General features: G+C 42.2%; 1 protein-coding gene across 4 annotated transcripts in view; it reads left to right on the forward strand.

The window, feature by feature from the left end:
• SGSM2 (small G protein signaling modulator 2) overlaps positions 1 to 26,731 on the forward strand; it is a 137,698-nt gene that overhangs the window by 93,833 nt on the left and 17,134 nt on the right. For 2 of the 4 annotated variants that reach the window (XM_039341708.1, XM_039341726.1), the window contains exons 7-17: positions 283 to 417; positions 1,834 to 1,958; positions 2,161 to 2,228; positions 3,658 to 3,821; positions 5,971 to 6,106; positions 11,525 to 11,659; positions 16,371 to 16,521; positions 18,122 to 18,186; positions 22,253 to 22,398; positions 24,260 to 24,388; positions 24,994 to 25,170. In XM_039341708.1, the coding sequence (XP_039197642.1) occupies positions 283 to 417; positions 1,834 to 1,958; positions 2,161 to 2,228; positions 3,658 to 3,821; positions 5,971 to 6,106; positions 11,525 to 11,659; positions 16,371 to 16,521; positions 18,122 to 18,186; positions 22,253 to 22,398; positions 24,260 to 24,388; positions 24,994 to 25,170 (1,431 nt within the window). The remainder of the gene's footprint in view (positions 1 to 282; positions 418 to 1,833; positions 1,959 to 2,160; positions 2,229 to 3,657; positions 3,822 to 5,970; positions 6,107 to 11,524; positions 11,660 to 16,370; positions 16,522 to 18,121; positions 18,187 to 22,252; positions 22,399 to 24,259; positions 24,389 to 24,993; positions 25,171 to 26,731) is intronic. The other 2 variants (XM_039341716.1, XM_039341734.1) reach the window with 2 other exon arrangements.

Consider the following 26,731-nt stretch of genomic DNA (forward strand, 5'->3'; position numbering starts at 1 on the left):
TTAGAAATTGTTCATGCAAGTTATTTGGAGTGGATGGAGAAGCTTCAGGAAATAGTCTGTTAGTTGATTGATGATAAGGAAATCAAAATCTTTCGTGGAGGCCAGGAATGGGAAGGACAAGCTTATTCAGTTATTTTTTTAAAAGAAATTGCAACAATAGAGGCCTTGGTGGACGTTAGTTGAATGGTGAATAGCTTGCAAGGTTGCCCTTGAAGCGGAATTATAGCTCATCTTCTTCTTCGTTGTATCCTGATGTCAACCTTGGATTCTTGTGTGAATCAGATCAGGAAGCGTCACTCAAGTGGAAGCACGTCGGAAGACCGCTTTGCAGCTTCAGCCAGGGATTATGTGGAGTCGTTGCATCAGAACTCACGGACACATTTATTATACGGGAAGAACAATGTGCTGGTTCAGCCGGTAAGTGCTTAGAGACAAAATACATTATGTCAAGTACAAGTAATCCTTGACTTAGAACCACAGCTGTGATCAGAAAATTTGATAGTGTGGTTGTTAAGTAAGGTATCTCAATCGCACCCAATTTTACACACTTTTTGCTGTAGTCATTAAATGAATCACTGCAGTCATTAAGCAATATATCATGTGAACACAATTTGCAATTTCCTTGCCAGCTTCCCCATTGACTTTCCTTGTCAGAGTAGAATAATATAATATGATAGGATAGGATAGGATAGGATAGGATATAGGATAGGATAGGATATAGGATAGGATATAGGATAGGATACAGGATATAGGATATAGGATATAGGATATAGGATAGGATAGAACAGAACAGAACAGAACAGAAACTTTATTGCAACTTTAAATGTATACTAATCAGCATACATTAAAATGAGAGTTCGTTGCATACAGCTCTCAAAGGGTAACCACCTCCAATATACACTGCCTAAACATGACAAAAAATAAATAAAATAAATTATGCATATATCCACATATCCACACATGTGTATGTGTGTGTATGTGGGTATATATACACACATTTCCCAGCTGGGAAGATAGCATATTGCAATCATGTAATCCCAGGACACCGCAACTGTCATAAATGTGAGTGCCAAGCACCCAGATCACAATCACATGACTGCAGGGACTCTGCAATGGTCATAGGTCTGAGGGCTATCCTTTTTTTCCCCAGAACTGTTGTAACTTAAAATTGTCACTAAGTGAATGGTCATAAATTGAGGATTACCTGTACCAATGTCTCAACCCCATATTATCAAGTAGAAAATGAGTTCTGAGCATATGATTCTTCTCAGGGCCTTTCTTCCCCTAAAATACTTACCTCTATATAACAGATTAAGCTCTAAGCCCAGGTTAACAAAACATTTGTGTCTCTGTAGGTTCTTAGTCATCCAAGTCATTCCATGATTGTCCCATAATTGGAAAAGCACCTTTGGGACAACCATTCATTTAGTGTTCAAAGTTACAACGACACTAAAAAAAAGTGACTTGTGACCATTTTTCACACTTACGGCTGTTGTGGCCTCCCTGTGGTCATGTGATCAAAATTCAGACGCTGGGCAACTGGCATGTACTTATGATGGTTTCAGTGTTCCAGGGTCATGTGATCACCTTTTGTATCTTTCCGATAAGCAAAGTCAATGGGGAAGCCAGATTCACTTAACAACTGTGTTATTATCAACTGCGGCAAGAAAGGTTGTAAAACAGGGCAAAATTCATTTAACAACTTTCTTGCTTAGCAACTGAAAATTTTGGGCTCAGTTGCTGTAAGTCAAGGAATACCTGTTCTTCAGAAAATGTCCAATATTTTTGTCTGTTTTTTTTTTCTTATAACCATTGGGGTAACTTTTGGAACAGAAAGATGACATGGAGGCCATTCCAGGATATCTATCTCTTCATCAGTCTTCTGATTCTTTAACTCTGAAATGGACACCAAATCAGCTCATGAACGGGAACCTGGGTGATTCGGAACTGGAGAAAAGGTAAGGCATGGCAACAGCGGTTTGCTTAGGGTAAAAGATTAAAGTGAAAAATTAAAGGTGGCAAGGAAAAAAGACAGATTTGCTCCTAGCACAGGGGTAGGCAACTATGGTTCTTTTATGACTCGTGGACGTCAACTCCCAGAATTCCCCTTCTCTTTTCAACTATTGTCACACTTCAGTGTCATTGTTATCTCATTTTCAGCATCTACTGGGACTATGCCTTGATAGTACCGTTCAGCCAAATTGTCTGCATCCATTGCCATCAACAACGTAAGTCTTCCTATTTTATGGGTTTGAATGTCTACCAAAGAAGCTGGCAGTGATTTAAGAGCACTCCTTTTCTCAAGAGTTGCAGTAACTGATGAAATCTGTCTTGAAATGAATGGTGTTAATTTGTTAATTAATTGCATTGATTTCATTTGGTTGATGGTTTAACCTTGTACACGTCAATTTTAGCTGCTCGCTGTCAGAGAAGGAATTTGAAGTGGCCGGAGAACTTTGTTGATGAAGTCCAGAAAACAGGATGACTAATAGGAGAAGCTAGTAATTGCTGGAACAAAATGCCACCCCAAATGAGCACCTGTTGGTGGGGAGAGCCAGAGATATTTTTCATAGGCTGCAAGTTTGTCACTGTTATAATAAGTGGCTACAGCTCTCTCTCTCTCTCCCACCTTCCTTTCATCTTAAAAAAAAAAATACAGAAGAAATTGTCTGCTTACTCATATAAAAAAGTTAGTCTTTCACTAGAAACAGATACACACATCTAAAACTATGTGAACCTTCCAGGGATCCACCTTTGAAACTGAATCACACTTTGAAGGGTAGGATGTCTCCTTCATCTTCCTCTGAAGAAATTCCCTGTAGATTGGATTATTTCTTTTCTGCCCTGGAATGGAAATTCCATCCAGATTTATATCAACCTTTACTGTTAACATTCATATCCAGCTTATTTTTTTTTCTGGTGGCAGATCTCAAATTCCTGGCTCAACAGCAGTAATTGTGAGAGGGATCTAGGTATCCTAGTGGACCACTTCTTAAGTATGAGCCAAACAAGCCAATGCAGTACTAAGTTGCACTAATAGAGGGATAAGATTAAAGTCACAAGAAATGATAGCATTGCTCTACATTGCACTAGTGAAGCCACACTGGGAATATTGCTTCCAGTTCTGGTCATCATGATACAGAAAAGATGTTGAAGCCCTGGAAAATCTGCAGAGAAGAGCAATAACGATGATAACTTGCCTCCTGTGGTTGTGGATGCTCCGTCACCAGTGCTTTTTTTCTAAAAAAAAAAAAAAAAACATGCCGGAACTCACACATGTCATACAACCCGCCTTGCCTACCCTACAAGGTTCCATCCAAAAAAGGTGCCGGAACTCCGTTCTAAGCGTTCTGTGCCAAAAAAAAGCCCTGTCTGTCACTAGAGGTTTTCAAAAATAGACGGACAACCATTTGATGGGGATGGTATGAGACTCTTGCCTTGAGTAGGGGGTTGGACTAGAAGACCTCCAGGCTCCCTTCCAGCCCTATGATTCTGTGATTCTATGAAATTGATGTATTTCTCTGCAATTTCTTTGTCATGCACTTTTGATCCTGCTTAATTTCAACCAGGGGTTGAGTTTTAGGACTGCAATTCCGTACTACCTTTGTTGCTGTTGTTTTTAAAGAAGCCAATAGCAAGGAACATTTATCTCTGCAGCTGACCAAGGTGGGACTTTGGTGCTGGTGAATCAGGATGGTATCCAGAGGCCCCCACTCCATTTTCCACCTGGTGGACATCTCCTGGCCTTCCTTTCTTGCCTTGAGAATGGCCTCCTGCCCCGTGGACAGTTGGATCCCCCATTGTGGTCCCAACAGGGAAAGGTAAGGCTAGAGATTCCAACTCTGCAGGATCATCGGTCTACTTCAGCCTTCTCCAGCCTGCTACTACCTCTCATGTACAGGTAGTCCTAGTGAAGCAAGGACTGCCTCTGTATGAGAAGGATTGAATGATATCAATTTCTAGAGTAGGAGTGTCTAACCTTGGCCACTTTAAGACCTCTGGAATTCTGGGAGTTGAAGTCCAGAGGTCTTAAAGTTGCCAAAGTTGGATACCCCTATTCTAGAGCAACTATTCTAGAGCAATCCCTTCCTAATTGGCTTCCAGTGACAACATTACAAATTCCAAAACATGATAATTCACTGAAATCAGATAATGCACATAAGATGATTTCATCCCCCTCAGAAGCTGTTAAATCAGTGTTTCTCAACCTTGACAATTTTAAGGCATGTGGACTTCAACTCCCAGAATTCCACAGCCAGCATTGCTGGCTGTGGAATTCTGGGAGTTGAAGTCCACATGCCTTAAAATTGTCAAGGTTGAGAAACACTGGGTTAAATGAACTATTGATTGGTGGATTCCTGACTTCTCTGTAAATTGGGATCCATCACTTGTTGATTTCTCCTGGGTCCTAAACTTTCTTTTATCTGCTCTGCTTTGACAGCCAATTCTCTAGATTTTGACAGCCAATTCTCTGTCTCAAATTTTAACATCCTAAGAGAGGTACTTCAAGTATAGTAAATGTTCTCCATCATACCCTGCCCTTTTTCGGTTTGGCCTCTTTTACAAATGCCCCACTATTATACATGCTTGGAGGTTTAGCTTACAGTTACCCACTCACATATTCACAGCCCTGGTCAACAACCTGGTGTGAAGAATCAGAATCACACATTAAATTCCAGTTAAATTGATTTATTACATTCCTACACACTAGAATCCAGTCAACTAACAGTCCGCACTAAATTAGTGTTAAATAATAGTTAATGAAATTCAAGAGGGGCTGGATTTGGATCACTTGTAACGACTCCAGGCTGATTCCTCTCTTGACTTCACCCCTCCAAGAGGCTCTGTCTCACATACATTCAAATCACTTCCAACTGAACACATGGTTTTTTGGAACACGCGGAGACCTAGTGAATTTAACAGCAAAACTTTACTGGCTGCAATGTACATTTGCTCTTTCTCACAAGTACCCACAAACTCATCCACACTTACCCATATCTTTCTCAACTAGGCTGGCAGGCTAATTAACTAGAGAGTTGGAAGCTGCCACTTCTGGATCTAAGAGTAGGTGGTCTTCAGGACCGCATTGATTCCTCAAAGTCTTTGCTTTGTGCATTCTCAAATATGCAGCTGCTTTTGCCGTGTTGGTTTTCAAGTCTGGTAGCTCTTGATGGGGCTTGGAGAGGGGTTTCCCCTGTGCTCAGACTCAATGTCTTGTCTGGTTCAGGTGACATTTTTTTCCTTTTCTTTCCTGAACGACTTGACTCCTTCTTAACAACCTCCCAGTGGAACAGCTTGCCCTCCGAAATCGTGGGTGCTCCATTCCTGGAGATTTTAAAGAAGAGACCAGACCAGTGATGGCGAACCTTTTAAAGACCGAGTGCCCAAAACCCGCCTCCCCACCCATCCCTGCTCTGCACCCCACCCACCCACATGGCCACCCACTGCCTCCACAGCCCATCGCAGCAGATTGCCCAGCAGCGCCATGGTGGCCATGCCCTCTGCCCATGCCCCACAGCATCATCTGTGTGTGACAGGGCGCAAGAGCAGAGTCTTGTCCCTGCTGCCTGGCTGCCATGCTCTTGGCTGTGCTGCTGTGTGCGGACCGCGCTCAGGGGCAAGTCTCCTATGGGGAGCTGCTGGTGAGGAGGGGGCCACAGGGGGAGGCGGGCCTGGGGCAACGGTGCACATGCCCAAAGAGAGGGCTCTGAGTGCCACCTCTGGCAGGCATGCCATAGGTTCGCCACCACTGGACTAGACAGTCACTTGTCTGAAATGGTTTAGGGTCTCCTGCTTGAGCAGGGGGCTGGTCTAGAAGTCCTCCAAGGTCCCTTCCAGCTCTATTCTATTATTATTCCCCAAGAGATCTTTTAGGTAACATGCCTGGCTTTTGGTCCTCTCTGTTTACCTGCCTACTTCATCTTTAGATATGGCGGGTTCAGCCCAGTCTCACATCACCTTCTTTTGCAGGGCAAAGTTTTTCCAAAGCTCCGGAAACGGCACAGCCACAGCCGGTCGATGGACATGGAGGAACTGCCGTCAGTCATGGAGACAGCTACAGATTATGTCTTCAGAATTATTTACCCAGGCCACAGACACGAGAACAGTAAGGATTTCTAGTCTTCCGGTTTCACAGACTGTATGGGAAGGGCCGCGTGCAGAAATCGAGGCTGGCAATCCTCACATTTCATCCAAACAATTCTTGAAATGAATCCCAGGTAGTCCTCGACTTACGACCACAACCGAGCCCAAAGTTTTTGTTGCACAGTGAGACAGTTGTTAAGTGAGTTTTGCCCCATGCTGCAACCTTTCTTGCCACAGTTGTTAAGTGAGTCACTGCAGTGACTCAGTTGGTGTGTTGTGAAGTTAAGCTGGTTGTGAAGTGAATCTGGCTTCCCCATTGACTTTGTTTGTCAGAAGGTCGTGAAAAGTGATCCCATGACCCCTGGGATACTGCAACTGTCATAAATATGAGTCAGTTTGTCCAATACAGCAGGTGGTCCTCTACTTAATGACCAAAATTGAGCCCCAAATTTTTGTTGCTACGCGAGACATTTGTTGGGTGATTTTGCCCCATTTTACAACCCTTCTTACTACAGTTGTTAAGTGAATCACTGCCAGCGTTAAATTAGTAACATGGTTGTTGAGTGAATCTCGTTTTCCCATTGATATTGCTCGTCAAAAGATTACAAACTGTGATCACAGGATCCCAGGATGCTGCAACTGTCATACATATGAACCAATTGCCAAGCATCCAAATATTTATTACATGACTATGGGAAAACTATAACAGTTGTAAGTTTGAAAAATGTTCATAAGTCACTTTTTTCAGTGCCTTTGTAACTTCAAATGGTTAGTAAATGAATTGTTGTAAATTAAGGACTACCTATATCTAAATTTTGATCACATGACCCTGGGGATGCTGCAATTGTTGTAAGTGTAAAAACTATCATGTCACTTTTTCAGTGCCATTGTAACTTTGAATGGTCACTAAATGAATGGTTGTATGTCGAGGACTATCTGTTTAAATAACTTTAAAATCAACAGTAACTTCAGAGTCCTAGAGTAATAATAATTTGTAATTATTAAATTTTTGCCATCTGACTCCCAGCAATTTTTGGTGATAATTAAATGCTCCAAAAAACACGTAGCAAACAAGAGTTTCTATTAACTTATAAAAATATTTATTAAAGTTTTTGGGAGTTGGGCAACATACAAATTTGATAAATAAATAGAATTAATTACTTAACTTACAATTGCTTAAGTATTACAAGTGGTCCTTGGTTTACAACCTTTCATTTAATGACTGTTTGAAGTTACAATGGCATGAGAGGGGAGAAAAGACTTATGACTTTTGCAGCATCCCCACAGTTGCTTGATGAACATGTAATTTGGCAGCAGGAATGTATTTACCACCATTCCAAATGTCATGTGATTACTATTTGTGGCCTTCCCAGCTGGCTTCCAACAAGCCAAGTGGGGGGGAGGGGGGATTCACTTAACAGCTGCAGTAATTCACTTAAACTGGGGGGGTCTTCAAACTTGGCCCTTTTATGACTTGTGGACTTCAACTCCCAGAATTCCTCAGCTAGCATGCCTGGCTGAGGAATTCTGGGAGATGAAGTCCACAAGTCATAAAAGGGCCAAGTTTGAAGACCCGTGACTTAAACAATCCTGACAGAAAAAGTTAGTAAAATCAGGCATGATTGTCTTAACAGTTGCCTTGTGTAAGTTAGAAATTCTGTATCCATAGGAGTAATGTACTATCTCAGTGATTCTCAACCTTTTTAATGCTGCGACCCCCAACCAGTCGTAATTCGCGGACTACTCAACCGGTCGTAAGTCGAGGACTACTCAACTGGTGCAGCACCGTTTGCAGAATGGAACTTTTGGCGGGCTCAGCAGGGCAGAGACAGCCTGGACAATTCCTATTGGCTTTCGAAAGCCAATAGAATTAGACTTTATTCAAGAGAGTCTATTCTATTGGCTTTCAAAAGCCAATAGAATAAAAGGGAGTAACACAGCTAAGGAAAAGGGGGAAAAAATGGCGGACTGCGTTGTTTGGCGACCCCTGTGAAATGGTCGTTTGACCCCAAATGGGGTCCCGACCCACAGGTTGAGAACCACTGTACTATCTGAACATGGAAATTTGGCTTTGTTAGCCTTAGTCTAGGATTGTGTGTGTTGTTGTGTGTGCCCCTGCAATGGGCTTCCATGTGACCATATGACCAATTGTGATCGTAAGTCGAGGACAACCTGTACACAAACTCACACATGCACACATTATTCATTTGTTGCAGCACAAAGCTGGTGGCCAAACAATGCACCAAACAATTGCATACATGACTGGCCTTCCCACTAACTTTTCTTTTCAGCATTCTAGTCCCCATCCGATTTCAGCCTTGATTTCCTTATCTTTGCACCTTGTACACATTCTTGTCTAGGATCAAATTTCGGTCATCTTTCTCCGGATACTTTTTAAAGCTCTTGTAACATAAGCCGCAGATTGCAAGAATACAATACACTTTTAAACTCTTGAGCAGGGGGTTGGACTAGAAGACCTCCAAGGTCCCTTCAATTCTGTTATTCTGTTAAATGAACAGCAAATTATATACAGGGAATCCTTGACTTATGACCAGTTGCTTAACGACCATTCAAAGTTCCAATAGACCTACTGGGAGAGGGAGAGATGTAATTACAACCTGATTTCAACATTCTGACAGTTGTCCCCCCCAAAATGTGGTCACATGAATAAATATGACCATCTCCAGCTGTTTGCAGTGTGACCACAATTTTTGGCATTTACTTGCATTATTTATTTACTTATTTATTTGTAAAACCATGTCCTTGCTTAACAACCAAAGCATTCGCTTAATAACCAGGGTGGCTCCTTTGCAAACTCCATGTTTGCTTAACAACCATCACACAAAGAAGTCATTAAACTGGGTCAGTCATTTACAATTGTCACAATTTATGGCTGTAATATGGTTGTAAATTGAGGATCACCTGTATAATATCATCCTCTTGGTATGATGTACACACTGTGAGAAATGGGGACATCCAGTCTCTCAATAGCCACTGAGACTGTTCTATAGTCTGTTCTGTAGTCCTGGGCAGCTAACAGTCAGGATTTCCGTGTCCACAGAACAAGGGGCAGAATTAAACTTCCTGCAAATGGTCATATCTCAATTCTTTTGTGGGAACTGATATAACAGGGGTCTTCCAACTTGGCTCTCTTTGCTTTGCTGGCTGAAGAATTCTGGGAATTGAAGTCCACACGTCATAAAAGGGCCAAGTTTGATGCAGTTTTAATGTTGAGGTTATATGGGTTGCTAAACCAGAATGGGAAACCTACAATCTTGCAAGAATGAACTCTGGTATCCTTTGCAAGGACCACTGAGTTTCCACCCCTGCGCTAACCCATAGATTAAATGCTGGGATAAAATAGCTTTATATGCTATATTGTGGATGTTGTTTTGGTTAACCAGAGGTAAGATTAAAACCAGATTTGTCTGTGTTTGAATGTCCCAACAAAAATAAAGGAAAGGGCAGCCAAACCTCCAGTTTTCTTCTGACATCTTTGCACCAAGAAGAAAAATGCATAACACTGGGGTTTGTGTAATTTATTCTTGTTAATACTGAATTACGTTTTTTTTTTTTTACCATCGCATCAAAATCAGCTAGATGGGTTCTACTTTATCTTGCAGGCCAGAGGGACTGGCTGGTGACATAATGCTCAGGAGTTTTGAGGACATTTTTATGGCTTTTTTTTTGTTTTCTGTGAGGGCAAGTTGACCAACTCCAGGTGGATTAGAACTAGAAGAAGAATCTGTTTCAGATCCATTCTAGTTTATCTGTTCTCAGTGACTGGAATTCTAATGATTTCGCAGCCTAAACGACTTCATTAGATTGTTATACAGACAGTCCTTGAATTACGATCATAATTTAGCCCTGCAATTATAGTCCTAAGTCATGACAGTCATAAAGCAGGTCACTACATGACCAGACCTGATTTTATAACCACTTTTTTTTCCGATTGTTCACTGAATGTGGCAAACGAATAGCAAGTGCCATGTCCTTAAGTGAACCCATTGTGCAGTATGGGGCTGTTTTTGCCAGGAACTGGAAGTAAACACTGATTTCTGATAAAAATGCAGTAAACCATGAACATATGACAGCGGAGAGCCGCAAATGGCTGTAAATGCCAGCCCGTTGCTGAGTGCCCAAAATGTGATCATGTGACCATGAGCGTTGCCTGGACATCATAACTAGGAATAGAATTAGAATTAGAATAGAATAGAATAGAATAGAATTAGAAACTTTATTGTCACTTTAAATGTACGCTAATCAGCATTTCATTGCATTCAGCTCTCAAAAAAAATACCATTATGCATACACACACAGATATGACACAGAGAAACAATAGTCTAGTTCAAATGTATATATATATATATACATGGTGGGGGGAAAAAAGAGAATCCTGCGAATTTACAAGACAGATGGCATAAGGAACAAAGCTGTTGCAGAATCTAGTAGTCTTGCTATAAATACTTCGAAACCTCCTTCCAGAGGGGAGCAACAGAAACAGACTGTGAAGTGGGCGTCTGGGATTTCTAACAATGCTTCGAGCTCTAAGCACATAGTGTTTGTAAGCAGTGTCCTGAATAACGGGAAGCGGGCTTCCTATAATCTCAGTTGTCTTTACCACTCTCTATGTGGACCTTCTATCTGAGGCCCTGCTACCACCAAACCAAACAGTGATGCAGTTTGTTAGGATGCACTCAATCGTGCCTCTTTAAAAAGTTCGTGTGTTTGTTTGTTTCTTTTATAAAATTTATTGGCCGCATCTTATCACAAGTTCCTTTTGGGGGGTCTGTTGTAATTTTGAACAGTTGCAAAGTGACCAATCATAAATTGAGGACTATCTGTAAAGATAAATAGAAATAAATCCAGCCTTTTATGTTGCTGTATCTGTTGCTCCAGAAGGAAAGTGGAAAATGAGTGAAAAACATTCATTGCATTATGTAACATGCTAAACTAGGTTAAAACGGAGCTGGGTCAATTGTGGTTCATCATGATGTAGAATCCAGCCATTATCCTAGACTGTTGCATGAACATTTTAAGCCAACATATAGTTAATAAACTGTATGACGATTCATAGGAGTAATGTGTTATCTGAACATGGAAATTTGGCTTTGTTAGCTTTAGTCTAGGATTGTGTGCGTTGTTGTGTAAGCCCCTGAAATGGCCTTCCATGGAGGAAAAGGTAAGGATTTTGTGAGTAGAATCTGGTGGATTACATGCAGGTTTGATTGAGTGAGTAATCTGCGGGCTAAAACCTTACCAAAAGATCACCTGTTGTGCACTGGCATTTGGAAATTAAAAGTTCCACAAATTCATGAAGATGGAATCATATGCTGCCCCCTAAAGGAGGGGAGGACCACATGTCCTTTTAAGACTTGATTGTCAATCCTGGCGCCCGTTTTGTTTTCTTATGCTCCTCTTTCACTATTTTTTTGAGCAGTAACTATTAACTACCACCACTTAGCTGCCAGCCGCTCTGCCTCCGTTGATGATGACGAGGAGGAGGAAGACAAGCTGCACGCAATGCTATCCATGATCTGCAATCGGAACCTCACAGATTCTAAAAGGATGAAAGGTTTTTATCCTTCCCCTCCCTGCCCTCCCAACTCACCTCATTTCCCTCACTGGCACTCAATGTACAACAGTGTTGGCATTACTGCAAGGTCAGCGCACTGCTGGGGCACCCTTACGAGTCAGGGAGAGCAAGTGCATGGAAAGAACAAGAGAAGAGAATATTGTCTCTTTTTCCAGACTGTCGAAAAGGAGGATGGGAGGTGAGGGGATATGATAGCAGTCTTCCAATACTTGAGGGACTATCACAGAGAAGAGGGGATTGACTTATTCTCCAAAGCACCTGAGGGCAGGACAAGGAGCAATGGGTGAAAGCTTGTTAAAGAGAGATCCAACCTAGAAGTAAGGAGAAATTTTCTGACAGTGAGAACAATTAATCAGTGGAACACCTTGCCTCTTTTGGGTGCTCCATTACTGGAAGTTTGCAAAAATAGACTAGACAACCAATTGATGCTTGTGAGCGCTCCATCACTGGAGGCTTTTAAGAAGGGACTGGACAGCCACTTGTCTGGAATGGTATAGAGGTCTCCTGCTTGAGCAGAAGGTTGGTCTAGATGACCTTCAAGGTCCCTTCCAACTCTGTTATTTTGTTATATCCTGTTAAGGTCTGTTGCCTTGAGTAGGGGTTGAACTAGAAAACCTCTGAAATCTCTCCCAGCCTATGATTCTGTTTTATGTTTCTTCATTCCCTGAAAACAAATTGCTAGTTCCTTCTCCTCTCTTTTACTTCAGTTACTGTCTCTGCCAGCCTTTCTTAGCCGGGGAAACTCTCAGTGCTCTGACTCCCATAATCCACAGCAAGTATGGACAAAGACCATGATAGCTGAGGGTAATGGAAATTAACATCTAACTTCTCTGGAGGGGGTCAGAATGGAGAAGGTTAATTTGAACCTACCGTAAATGCCGGCGTATAAGGCGACTTCTGCGAGCGCTGAAATCGCCGCCAAAGACGGGGGTCATCTTATACGCCGAGTCGTCTTATACGCAGGAAATACTGGTAGTTTCCAGCATATAAGATGACGTTCTAGGAATGCGGCCCGGTGATAAAGACGGGGGTCATCTTATACGCCGGGTCGCCTTGTACACCGGCACATACGGTAAGTTGGTATTTCTTCATGTGATGCATCTTGTTATTTTTTTTAAAAAAATGTACTTACCGTAAATGCCAGCGTATAAGACGACTTCCGCAAGCGCTGAAATCGGCGCCAAAGACGGGGGTCGTCTTATACGCCGAGTCGTCTTATACGCGGGAAATACTGGTAGTTTCCGGCGTATAAGACGACGTTCTAGGAATGCGGCCCGGCTATAAAGACGGGGGTCGTCTTATACGCCAGGTCGCCTAATACGCCGGCATATACGGTATTTAAACATATTTCCATAGCAGTATTCCAGTATTTGAGGGGCTGCCACAAAGAAGAGGGCATCAAATTATTCTCCAAAGCACCAGAGGGCAGGACAAGAAAGAATGGTTGGAAACTGATCAAAGAGATGGCACCTGGAATTAAGGAGAAAGTTCCTAACAGTGAGGACAATTAACCAGTGGAACAGCTTGCCTTCAGAAATTGTGGGCGCTCCATCACTGGAGGTTTTTAAGAAGAGACTGGACAGTCACTTGTCTGAAATGGTATAGGTTCACCTGCTCGAGCAGGAGGCTGGACTAGAAGACCTCCAAAGTCCCTTCCAGCTCTGTTCTATTCTATTCCATTCCATAATGCCCAGTTCCTAGGACTCTAGGCATTTAACAAGATGCATCACAGATTCTGTTAGCAGTTTTGAAAGTCTGGCTGGAGAGAATAGGGCAACCCATACCTGTTGCTATCCCTGCTACAGTAAGTAAGGGGTGCCTTAAAAGCCTTTCTAAAATTTAATACAAATCAGACAACACATTTGGAAATGGTTATATTAGGCCAGGGGTCTTCATGCTGGCTGAGGAATTCTGGGAGTTGAAGTCCACAAGTCATAAAAGGGCAAAGTTTGAAGACCCTTGTATTAGACTGAGGAGCTATTTGCTATTACTTTGCATTGTTGATTCTACCCTAGGACTGTGGAGTCCATGGTGCTCTCTGAGTTTGGTGCTTTGACACTCCTTAATGTTCTTTTGAGCTATCTTAAAAGTCCAAGCAAGACATTTGTTAAGTGTTAGTAACATGTTTGTTAAATGAATCTGGTTTCCCCACTGACTTTACTTGTCAGAAAGTCAAAAAAGGGGATCACATGACCCTGGGACACGGCAACCATCAGAAATATGAACCCGTTGCCAGGCAACTGAATTTTTATCATGTGACCACAAGGATGCTGCAATGGTAATTAGCCAGATTCGCTTAACAGTCGTGTTACTCACTTAACAACTGCAGCAATTCACTTAACAACTGTGGCAAGAAAAGTCATAAAGTGGGTCAAAACTCACTTAACAATTGTCTTGCTTAGCAACATGAATTTTGGGCTCAATTGTGGTCATAAATCAAGGACTATCTGTACCTGATGGTTCAATGAAGAATCGTCTGTGGAATGCTGTGCCATGGAATTCTACTCAATTTAATGTGGAAAAATACTTCCCTAGATCAATTACCCTTTGTGTATGAAAGTGTCTTAAGCCACTTGCTCTGAATAGTTTATATCCCAGAACCAGTAATCTTGGCCATACTATCTGAGAGCCCAGTTCATGCACTCTTCCCTTCCAAAAGAAAAGAGACACCCCAAACCATGTCTTCCCCCTACCCAATAACGTATGTCCCTTATACATATGTAGTTAGAACATCCAAGATGTTTCCAGTTTCTACACCTCCAAAGAGGATCCTGTTGAGCTAACAAAGTTGCAGAAAGAGATCAGTGGAATTATGAGGTGGGGAAGTTATTACAAACTAAATTTCCATAGTAAGATAACGGGGTGTGATTGGGGTATATAAAATTATGAGAGTTGATGTGAAGACATTCCTTGCATCCTACATCTGCGTCCCAGGATTGCCCATCAGAACTGAATTATGCAGAGAGATTTAGGACAGATAATTTAACCAATGGAATTCTTTGCCATAAGATAGGGTGAACATGACACAAACAAGTTGAAAAGGAGATTAGACATATTTATGGAGGAGAAGGATATCCATGATCCACAATCGTGATGGCTTTGCATTGACTCCAGCCATAGAGGAAGAAGACACCATGTTCCCTGTTTCTGGGGACCAGGATGATCATGGTGCTTTTGAATGCCACCTTGATTGAGGGTCACCTGGGAATAATGTTCTGAACTAGGCAGACGGTTGGTTTTCTTCTTTGGTTGATACAATCCTTGGAAGTAAATCAAAGGTCACATACCCCCTATCTACACAGGGAACCCCTCTAAAATGTTGTGCATTAAGATTTTGGATTGGTGTGCTCCCTGATGTGCTTAATGACAATACTGTTGTACCTGGTTTGCTCTTCATTCTGCTTCGAGTCCCTTGCAATTTCTTTAACCTTTTGCATGTGTCTAACAATTTGGCAGAGATCCATCACCGCAACCCAAAACCTTTAAGCTCATTCTGAAGATGCTGTTCACTCTAATTCTTCATTAATTCAGGTACCTGTCATCTGAATTCTTAGGGTCTGTGGGGTTCACCTTAAAAGGACAGTGTTTATTCTTTTCTTAGTAACAACAGTAATTCCAAGATCTTTTCTTGCCAATGGGAGAGAAAAGTGGGAGGGGGGGGACTCTCCCACCCCTTTATGATTGACTGTAGGAGATGTTGCCATAAATACTGGCTTGTTCAGCTCGTTCCTGAAGAATTAAAGGTGAAGAGCACTTGGTTGTTTGCTTGCTTTTGTTTCTGTTCTCTTTCATGGCCCCGATTAACTTTTACAGCTTGATCTTATTTTTGTTAAACGTTTTTGATCACACCAACCACAGTTGCCCCTTCCCTGCTCCTCTCTTTTGCTATGAACAACCTGACAACACCTGACTCTGTTACCTATCCCTCTTTCCCTAACATCTCACTGTTGCTCCCAAAATTAAGCTCCTGTATTAGCTGCAAGAATGCATGCTTGGCATGATGCCGTTTTCCCCTCTTTTTATTATTTTCTGTTCCGCCACAGTTTTGCTTGCATGGTTTTGATTAGCTGGCCTTTCAGGCTGAATTGTTTGCATTAACAGACATTGTGGATGAGCTGAAGGCCAGGCATTTATGTAAAAAGCATAAAGTGGGTTTTGTATAGTTTTCTTTTGTTAAAAAAAAAAAGCTAAGAAATCCAATATCTCTGGAGATGCTCAGTCATCTAGGTTATGATTGTCCCAAAGGTGCTTTTTCAACAGGCAACTGGACTTCCTTTGTTTTTCCTTGAAGACCTTTTGCTTCTTATCCAAGAGGCATCTTCAGAACTGAAGAAGCTTCTTGGATGAGAAGTGAAATGTCTTCAAAGAAACAATCGAGAAAGTCCAGTTCCCTTTTGGAAAAGTATCTTTGGGGTTAAGAAATTCGGGGGGGGGGGTTTAAACGAAGTAATATTTTGCAACCAATCTACTTTAGTGAGATGGGCTGTGTAGACATTGAATAAATAAATATCATTGTGTATGGAAAATATGGGGAACATGTTGGAAAATTTTGCATTGTATGTCCTTTTCTTTCTTGTCCACACTGTAGCTGAACAAAGCATGATCTGCTCCAGTCCAAGAAAAAAACAACAACAAGAAATGTTGTGCAAGATTTAATCTTTGCCCTCCTTTTCCGTCTTCTTTTGCCTAGATATTAATGACATCACTGAGATGCAAGGATATGGTGCCGGCTTCTTTTCATGGCAACTGGATCACTACAGTCAAGGTTCCTTATGTCTCTCATGCTCCACGGGTGGCTCTCCGTACAACCTGCCCAGCTGCTGCACTTGTATCCATGACAGGTGAAGTAAACTCTTTAGAATCTCTTTTTAAGTCCCATGAATGAATCTTGAAGAATTCTGAGGCATTCTTGATGCAGGAAATGTAACTACAGCCACTCGCTGAGATCAAGAAGATTATTAGGGCTTTTATTCATTGTTTATTTATTTGATTATTTTAATCCCCCCCTCCTTTATTATTTTCATAAATAACTCAAGGTGGTGAACATATATAATACTATTTCCTCCTCTTATTTTCTCCACAACAACATCCCAGTCAGGTGGTTTGGTTTGAGAGGGAGAGAGAGTGGCCCAAATCCACCCAGCTGGTTTTCATCCTACGGTGGGACTAGAACTCACACTCTCCTGGTTTCTAGGCCAGCACCTTAACCACTGCCTCAAACTGGCTCTCTTTATTATCATATTTTAAAATTGAGTGTGCAAATTTGGGGGGGGTGTATGTGTGATTGGTTTGAGTGACTTCTTAAATCTGATCTTCTGCAAGTGACATTGTCTAAGCCAGCGTTTATTAATCTTAGCCCCTTTAAGATGTGTGCACTTCAACTCCCAGAAATCTTCAGCCAGCATGCTAGCTGGGGAATACTGGGAGTTGAAGTCCATACATCTTAGCATGCTGGCTGTGGAATTCTGGGAGCTGAAGTCCACACATCTTACAGGGGCTGAGATTGAGAAACATTGGTCTAAGCCAAGGGTGTCAAACTGGCGGCCCGCAGGCTGGATGCGTCGTGCACAGGCCACACCCACCCTGGCTCCACAAAGTAAAAAACGTTGTGATACATCATGTGATGCGATCGGGTTTGACACCCATGGTCTAAGCTGAGAAACTAAGGAGAGTTAAGTCTGGTTAATTTTTGCATGTGATAGCACCAGGGCAATAGCAAGCTAGGAAATTGAATTACCTTCTGGAAATGACAACTCGGTTTTGGATTGTTGCTGAGCATGCTTGCGAAGAATTGTCCTCAACTCAAAGGAGGCTTTCCTTTTTTAAAACCAGGATGAAAGCTACACTTGCTTTAATTTAATTCAAAGACCTTAAAATAATTGCTGACAATCAACTGAATGTCAGCAATATCATGTGTCCTAAGAGCGAAAGTAGTTTGATAGTAGTATCATGCCTCCATGATACTCAAAATAATGGAGGCATGGCGGGGTGGGGAGATGTCTTTCATTAGATGTACTCAAGTGGAAGTTAAACAGTCTTTTGCAGGAGATGCTTTAATGTGGATTTGTGCATTAAACAGGGTTGGACTCCATGGCCTAACTGATCTAACTTTAATTCTAGGTCTTTACTTTGGTTAGGTGTATGATGGGTACTTGACTAGTGGAGAAGACAATGAGAACTAGTGGCTAAAATGTCAGGCTAACAGTAGGAGACCCTAGATTCAAATGGACTAAGAAATTCTCATTTGTAATTACACTGTGAGGTGATTAGCCCATCTCTGCTTGTTGAACTGTTGTGAAAACAGTGCAAAATAATCCTTATTACAACACCTTAAGCACCTTTGGGGAGATGGAGAAAAAAATGAGCAGCAAAGAGAGTTGCTGGTGGTAAAATAAATGTGTTTGATGTGTGTATTCTGATTGTTGCTTTTTTCCCTAACAGGACCCCTCTAAAACTGTTGTGTGAAAGTATGAAGAGGCAGATTGTTTCCAGAGCCTTCTATGGATGTAAGTTCTATTTGTGAGGCTGGATCCCAGCTGGGCAGCAAACTGACTGCCCACCACACCTGGTGCCATCCAGGCAAAAACATCCATAGAAGGGCTCAAAATGAGGAAGTTGGTGGATAGAGCAGAGGTTGAGAAATGCCTTAACTGTGGGGAGAGCCTCAAGGGCAGAATTAGCCTTGAATCCTTGCATAGCTGCAAGTGATGCAGAACTGATATTCCTTAAGTGCCATAGAACCTTATCCATCTCTTCCCAGGCAAAGGTCAGCACTCTGGGGAGATTCCTGTACAAAAGGCTGAATATAATAAAGTAATCGGCTTGAACCCTACATGTGGGGGTCTGAGTTGCTTGCATCTGACAGCAACCCAAGACCAACCCCATCCTTTTTATTATGTGTGTTGACATCACACACACATGGAAAATAGGCAAGGTTTTGTATCTCAGTGCTCTGTCCACCATCTTGCTAATTTTGATCCTCCCCTTCCCTCACATGGAGACCACTGTATTTGGGTACGGCACTTTTTATTTATGAAGAAAATTTATATGGCCGCCCGATTCACTCAAACTGCACTCTGGGTAGCTTAAGAAGTAAAACCTCAAACACAAAACCCAATAAACCTCCACCCTCATGATGGCAAGAATCAAACCAACTATTTGATGGTCTCTGTATCACCCTGAGGTCCCCAGGTCCATTGGCAGAACCATGTCTTCAGGCCTTCAAAAGAGCGTCAAGGTGGAGATCAATCTTATCTCCACAGGGATGATGTTCCACAGGGAGGGAGCCACCATGGAGGAGGTCCTTCTTCTTGGTCCCACTAGATGACCTTCCTTAAGAAAGTGGACCTGTAACATACAGTGCCTCCTCACTCTGGGAGGTCAGGTAAATGTAACTGGGAAAAGATGGTCCTTCAAATAACACGGCAGTTTCCATCAGCCCAGCCAGTGTTACTGCTGGGTGGCCAGGTTGCAAAAGGTGCAACTCTGAACAGGCCCAAAGGCATGGGATTTTTACCTAACTATGCATTTATTAGCCTTCAATTGCATCTGAATGGCACCAGACTGGGCAAAAGCAGAACTGTGGGCCACATAGTTAACAGCCATTTTGTGTGCTTTTTTTATAGCAGCTATGCTTAAGAGGGGAGTCTGCATTTGAGAAGATGATGGATTTGAACTTGATCAACTTTCTGAGATATTTGAGAGAATTGTTTTGGTTAGGATTTTAGTAAAAATCTTCCTGGTCTGTAGCCATAGGAAATAATCTTCATATTGGGAACGATCAGGACATTTTTTAAAAACAGGATATTTCAGTAGAATAAAAGTATACAAAATTAAAAGATTAAGAAAAAAATAGAAAATAAGAACAAGATAGAAAGAAAAGCTTAGAATCGTGATTGCTGCCCTTTTTTATTGAGTAATTGTCATCTTATATTTTCTCCTTCCTCTTTGATTCTTTTTAATCCCCAAAATCATGAATCATCAATTCAGTCTTTTCTTCTTCCAACAAAGAGTCTTAAGACTTCCAGTCTTTTTTTTTTAAAGTCTTTATATTGCTTCCTTGACTGGCTGACCGGCTGTACTCAGCGTGTGGTTCTCAATGGAACTGCATCTATATGGAGGGAAGTGTGTAGTGGGGTGCCCCAGGGCTCTGTTCTGGGCCCAGTGCTCTACAACATATTCATCAACGATTTGGACGAAGGGATAGATGGGGAACTCATCAAATTTGCAGACGACACCAAGCTGGCAGGAATAGCCAACACTCCAGAAGACAGGCTTAAGATACAGAAGGATCTGGACAGACTTGAACACTGGGCACTAACTAACAAAATGAATTCAATGGTGAAAAAAGCAAGGTTCTACATTTAGGCAAGAAAAACCAAATGCACAAGTACAGCATAGGTGGCACCATGCTCAATAGTAGTAACTGTGAGAGGGACCTCGGAGTCCTAGTAGACAATCACTTAAATATGAGCCAGCAGTGTGCTGCAGCTGCCAAAAAGGCCAACACAGTGCTAGGCTGCATTAACAGACGGATAGAATCAAGATCACGTGAAGTATTAATGCCACTCTACAATGCCTTGGTAAGGCCACACTTGGAATACTGCATCCAGTTTTGGTCACCACGATGTAAAAAAGATGTTGAGACTCTAGAAAGAGTACAGAGAAGAGCAACAAAGATGATTATGGGGACTGGAGGCTAAAACATATAAGGAACGGTTGCTAGAATTGGGTATGTCTAGTTTAACAAAGAGAAGGACAAGGGGGGACATGATAGCAGTATTCCAATATCTCAGGGGCTGTCTTAAAGAAGAGGGAATCAAGCTATTTTCCAAAGCACCTGAAGGCAGGACAAGAAGCAACAGGTGGAAACTAACCAAGGAGAGAAGCAACCTAGAACTACGGAGAAACTTCCTGACAGTGAGAACAATTAATCGTGGAACAACCTGCCTTCAGAAGCAGTAAATGCTCCAACACTGGAAGTTTTTAAGAAGAGACTGGACAGCTATTTGTCTGAAATGGTGTAGTGTTTCCTGCCTGAGCAGGGGGTTGGGCTAGATGACCTCCAAGGTCCCTTCCAACTTTACTATTATTATTATTATTACTAAAATGATCATCTTTGCCTTTACTGCGAGTTCTATCAGTCTTATAATCCAATTTTCTACTATGGGTATTTCCATATTCTTTTATCTTTGTGTATGTAATAATCATGCTGCTGTTACCACAATATTAGTTTCCCATATATCTTTTCCAGTTCATCATTCATAAAATCCAGTAAAAATTCCAGTTTCGTTGTAATAGTAATCTGCAGTATCTTTTGCATCATTGTGCGAGTTTGCACCCAAAATTTCTTTGTTTTTTCAGAAATCCACCAGGCAGGATAAAAAAATTTCCCTCTTCTTTTTCACGCTTCCAACACTGATTTGCTATTTCTTTTTATCTATTTTTGACAATTTCACTGATGTCATATACCAACTATACATCATTTTATAAAACCTATCTTGTAAAAGTTGACACAATGTAAATGTATATCAGTTTCCTACATTTTTAACCCTATGCCCTTATTTATATGATAACCAAAATTTGCACCCTGAGAATAATCAAAATTCTATGCTGCAGTCCCAACCCTGGAAATCTCCCTTCCGCCAAAATTCTGCTATTTTAAGCCAAGTTCATTTATTACTTTTTACAAGCTTGCTGACAGCCAGTCCACTAATAAAATGGAGTGTGCTATAAAATAGTCAACAAAGTGCTGTTGTCTCAGAGCAATTCCTGGGAAACAAGTTGGACTGTATAAGATATAAATTTGATGACAATGGCTAAGGGCATCTGACGAATTTCAGTTAGAACAAGCTGGACATACAAATAGCCCTCAGTTTATGACCATTCATGTAGAGACTGTTGAAGTTACAACACTGCTGAAAAAAGTGGCTTACAACCGATCCTCTACTAAGGAGCTGTGGTGGCACGGTGGTTAGAATGTAGCATTGCAGGCTGACTCTGCCCACTGTCAAGAGTTCGATCTGGACCAGCTCAAAGTTGACTCAGCCTTCCATCCGTCCAAGATCAGTAAAATAAGGACCCAGATTGTTGGGGGCAATGTGCTGACTCTGTAAATCCTTAGAGAGTGCTATAAAAACACGATGAAGCAGTATATAAGTCTATTGCTATGATTGTCATAGCGTCCCTACGATGACATGGTCAAAATTTGAATGTTTGGCAACTAGCATGTATTTATGATGGTTGCCGTGTCCTAAGATTATGCGATTGCCATTTGCGACTTTCCCAGTTGGCTTCTGAGACATTGGGAGAAGCTGGATTACCTTAACAAACAACTGATTCATTAATGATCATCTGATTTGTTTAATGACTCCAACCAAAAGGTTGCCCAACTCCCTTAACAACCGCCTCACTTAGCAAAGGAGGTTCTGGCCCTCAATGTGGTCGTAAGTTGAGAACTGCACATATACAGCCTCCTGTTGGCCAGTAAGTCACCAAAACACCATAATACTCTGTTGGTTTGAACAATAAGTGCCAGACCTGTTAAATGTGTCTGTTGCCTTCTCCCCGCAGGGCTCGCTTACTGCCGTCACCTGTCCACTGTCCGGACTCACTTGTCTGCCTTGGTGAACCATTCCATCATCCCACCAGATAAACCCACAAGTGCTGCAGAGGGACTGACCAAAGAGGTCTGGAGCAAGTACCAGAAGGATAAGAAGGCAAGACTGGGTAGATTAAATATAGATAGCCCTTGATTGTGATTATTCGTTTAGAGCAGCGGTATTCAAACTTGGCCCTTTTATGACTTGTGGACTTCAACTCCCAGAATTCCTCAGCCAGGCACGCATGCCTGGCTGAGGAATTCTAGGAGTTGAAGTCCACAAGTCATAACAGGGCCAATTTTAAAGACCTCTGGTTTAGAGACCCTACCATGTTGATGGTAGTTTGTTCTCCAAGCTTGTTGTTCATTTTCTGAATGTTTCGTCATCAGGCTAGTTGCAGTTCAGTGGATGATGTTACCTAGCCTGGTGACAAAACGCTCAGAAAGTGAACAAGAAGCTCAGAGAACAAATTATCACCAACATCTACCACCTGAGCTGTAAATATTTTCCATCATTTCTAAATAATTAATGGCTCTCCTGCACTTGCAATCCTTGCCGTATCCCCACAGTCAAATGATTATGATCTGGATGCTGGGCAACTGGCTTGCATTTATGATAGATGCTGTTGTTCTTAATGGCTCAGAATAAAAGTTGCATGTTCAGTAGTGCTGTATCTCTGAACACGGTACAATGTTTGTGGGGAGAGCAGCATAGCAGAGGATCCCAGAGGTCTTTGGAGTTGGGTGATCAGCAATTTTAAATAAATAAAGGATGTCTGTTTTTAGAGACCTTGGCTGACCATTGTGTGTGTTGGATTGGATGTAGCTTTCTTTGATCCAGATGCATTTCCTTATATTCTTAAGAGGAATCATTCTCCACATTATATTCCCCACATTATATTTCAGGAATAAACCTGTTATGGATTGCAAATTCGTTCTCCTTTTCTTGACCCTAAATCTGAATTGGCTGCCTGGAGTGGGGGGGGGCAGGAGGAAGAGGGATGGTTTTGTGGGAGGGGCAGCTGCGCATGCACACATGCAAGCACTCATTGCTCGCGCGAGTGGGGCTGGGAGCGCCCGTGACACTCACACAAGCAGGGCCCCGAGAGCTCCCGCAAGTGAGGCCCCAAGCGCCCACAACACTTGAGCAAGTGAAGCCTCGAGCACCTGCAACACTCACTTGAGTGGGGCTGTGAGCCCCCACAATGCTCCTGCGGGTAGGGCTGTGCGCGCATGCGCACTAGCCGGACACTAATGCGGCCCAGTTGGGTATAGGCTGTGGACCGGTGGTGGGCCATAGCCCACAGATGTTGGGGACCCCTGCCTTAAATGGAACAATTCATGCATAAGAGGGGACTCGTCAGCTTCTTGATGAGAGGGACTTACTCTCTGCCCATAGAATTAATTTTAAGCACTAGGAAGGGGGAAATGGATGATGGTTTGACTAGCTAGCCTGGATATCAAATAGAAATGTCTCCCAGTGTTATGTTATTTACTTATTTGTTATATTTTATCCTATTTTTATTACTTTATGTAACAAGAAAGCAAATATACCTAATGCTCCTTCCTCCACAGCAGCAACCCTGTGAGGTGGGTTGGGTTGAGAGAGAATGACTGGCCAAAAGTCACTCAGCTGATTTTCATGCCTGAGGTGGGGCTAGAACTCACGGTCGCCTGGTGATTGGCCCAAGTCACCTAGGTGGCTTTCATGCCTAAGGTGGGACTAAAACTAACACTCTCCTGGTTTCTAGCTCGGTGCCTTAACCACTAGACCAAAATGATTGTACATTTTTGGTTTTGATCAAATCCTAATTTTGCAACCAATTCCATCAAAGCAAGTAGCTGTCTTTACCATAATGAATTAGTTATCTTTAGCTATAAAAAAGGAAAGATTTTCCACTTCTGAATTAGTGGGTGTTTGCTAAATTTCCCATAATTTCTCTCTCTCTCAATTTCATTCTCATTGCCTTTCATATTAGAATTACAAGGAATTGGAGCTGCTCAGACGGGTCTACTACGGTGGGGTACAACATGAAATTCGGAAGGAGGTGTGGCCGTTCTTGCTGGGACACTACAAGTTTGGCATGAGCAAGAAGAAAATGGAACTGGTACTTAATTTGTCTTCAGTATTTCCAAGACAGATTCCAGAAGATGATAATTCAATTTATTGGGAGACTCGATAATATATACAGAGAGATCCTAGTTTCAGTTCCAGCATTTCTGGTTAAAAGAACAAAATAGTGGAGGATGGAAAAGACTTCTCCAATATCTCTGAAAAACCATTCACAGTTGAAACAAGAAAATACTGAGCTTTGCAAAGTTTGTTGGCTAGGATTTTGAAAGCAAAACAAATGGAAATGTTTACACTTCCCCTGGACTTTTCATCATGAGAACTAGAAAACACATCCAGCAAGGTCAAATGTGTCCTTCAGGGCTGCAGTTTAGGGTCAAGCAAATCTGTCACAGATTGTATCTCTTAGGAGATGACCAGGCTAAGCCCGAGGCTCAAATGCGTCATTAGTCATGAGTCCCTTCATGCCCACAAGAGATCTAAGTCCACCACGAATTCTTTATCTACCGCCAAATTGCTTTGACTGTTAGTAGTTCCGATTCAGCTTAAGCTTACAATAAATTCCCTGGAGCTTGACAGTATCATTGCTTATGTTTCTGTGGAGTTGCTAGCCTGAATTAAATTCTTCTCTTCCTTCCTAAGGTGGATGAAGACATTGTACGCCGGTACCAGAAGGTGATGAGTGAGTGGAAAGCCTGCGAGGTGGTGGTGAAGCTTCGGGAGAAAGAATCTCAGACGGCCACTAAGTTTTCCTCCGGGAGCAGCATAGATAGTCACGTGCAAAGGCTGATCCACAGGGACTCCACCATCAGCAATGATGTAAGACTGAGGGGGGAAACAATGGCCCTTTTATGACTTGTGGACTTCAACTCCCAGAATTCCTGAGCCAGCCATGCTGGCTCAGGAATTCTGGGAGTTGAAGTCCACAAGTCATAAAAGGGCCATTGTTCTCCACCTCTGATGTAAGATGATGGGCTGGGTCCATCAGTGAGGTCACATCTCACTCTGTCATATGAACATCTGCAAAGCAAAGACCGAGGAGCTCTCATTTCCTTCCATATTTTCATATCTTTCGATTAACCAAGCAGATACAAGTAGTCCTTGACATACAACCATTTGTTTAGTGACCGTTCAAGGTTAAAACGGCACTGAAAAATGTCTCTTACATTTACAGATAGTCCTCGACTTATAACCACAATTGAGCCCAAAATTTCCGTTGCTAAATGAGACATTTGTTAAGTGAGTTTTAACCTGCTTTATGACCTTCTTTAGCCACCCTTGTTAAGTGAATCTGGCTTCCCATTGACTTTGCTTGCCAGAAGGTTGTGAAAGATTATCACATAACCCCCATGATACCGCAACCGTCATAAACATCTAAACTTTGATTCCAAGGCCATGGGGATGCTGCAACTGTTGTAACTATGAAAAATGGTCATAAGTCACTTTTTTCAGTGCCTTTGTAACTTTGGGTAGCCACTCAACAAACTGTTGTAAGTCAAGAACTACAGGTTATACAGAACTGATGCTGTATAACCATCACAGCAATATCAAAATTTGGGGCTTGGCAACCGGCATGTATTTACAATGGTTGTGGTGTTCTGGGGTCATGAGATCACCATTTGCGACCTTCCCAGCCACAGTTTCTGGGAAAGTCAATGAGGGAACCCAGATTCACTTAACAACTGCGGCAGTTTGCTTAACAGCTGTGGTAAAAAAGTCATAAAAATCGGGTACGACTCACTTTAACAACCGCCTTGATTAGCCATGGAAGCTCTGGTGCCAATTGTACAGTGTTTCCCTGAAAATAAGATCGGGTCTTGAATTAATTTTTGCTCCCCAAAACACATTAGGGCTTATTTTCCGGTTAGGGCTTATATTCTGGGAAATATGGTACTAAACGTATCCGTCTGGCTGACAATCTTAACTGAGGCTTATTTTGGGGGTGGGGCTTATATTATGAGAGGGGGTAGGGCTAATATTAGAAGAAATATATTATGAGAAATCACACTAGGGCTTATTTTCCGGTTGGGTCTTATTTTCAGGGAAACATGGTAGTCATACATCAAGGTCTACCTGTTCTTCTAAAGCAGTGCTTCTCAATTATTTTCTGTCATGCCCCCCTAGGAAGAAGAAAACATTTCGCGCCCCCCCCCGTGCGACTGTCTATCCAATCGGGTCCTTTGCGTGTGTCACGTGCGTCCAATATGACAGTATTTGCCGAGGTCAAACAAGCCCCCTTTACAGAGCCTCGCACCCCCCCTGGGGGGCCCGCCCCACTATTTGAGAAGCACTGTTCTAAAGAGACCATACAAGGGTGATCTTTCCCTTGTTCTTTGGTCTCCTAACAGCCAATATCCCAAAGTAAAAGCTGCAAACAAAT

The sequence above is a fragment of the Crotalus tigris genome, unplaced genomic scaffold (genome assembly GCF_016545835.1).
Source record: "Crotalus tigris isolate CLP2741 ecotype Arizona unplaced genomic scaffold, ASM1654583v1 scf7180000017550.10884619, whole genome shotgun sequence".
Lineage (NCBI taxonomy): Eukaryota > Metazoa > Chordata > Lepidosauria > Squamata > Viperidae > Crotalus > Crotalus tigris.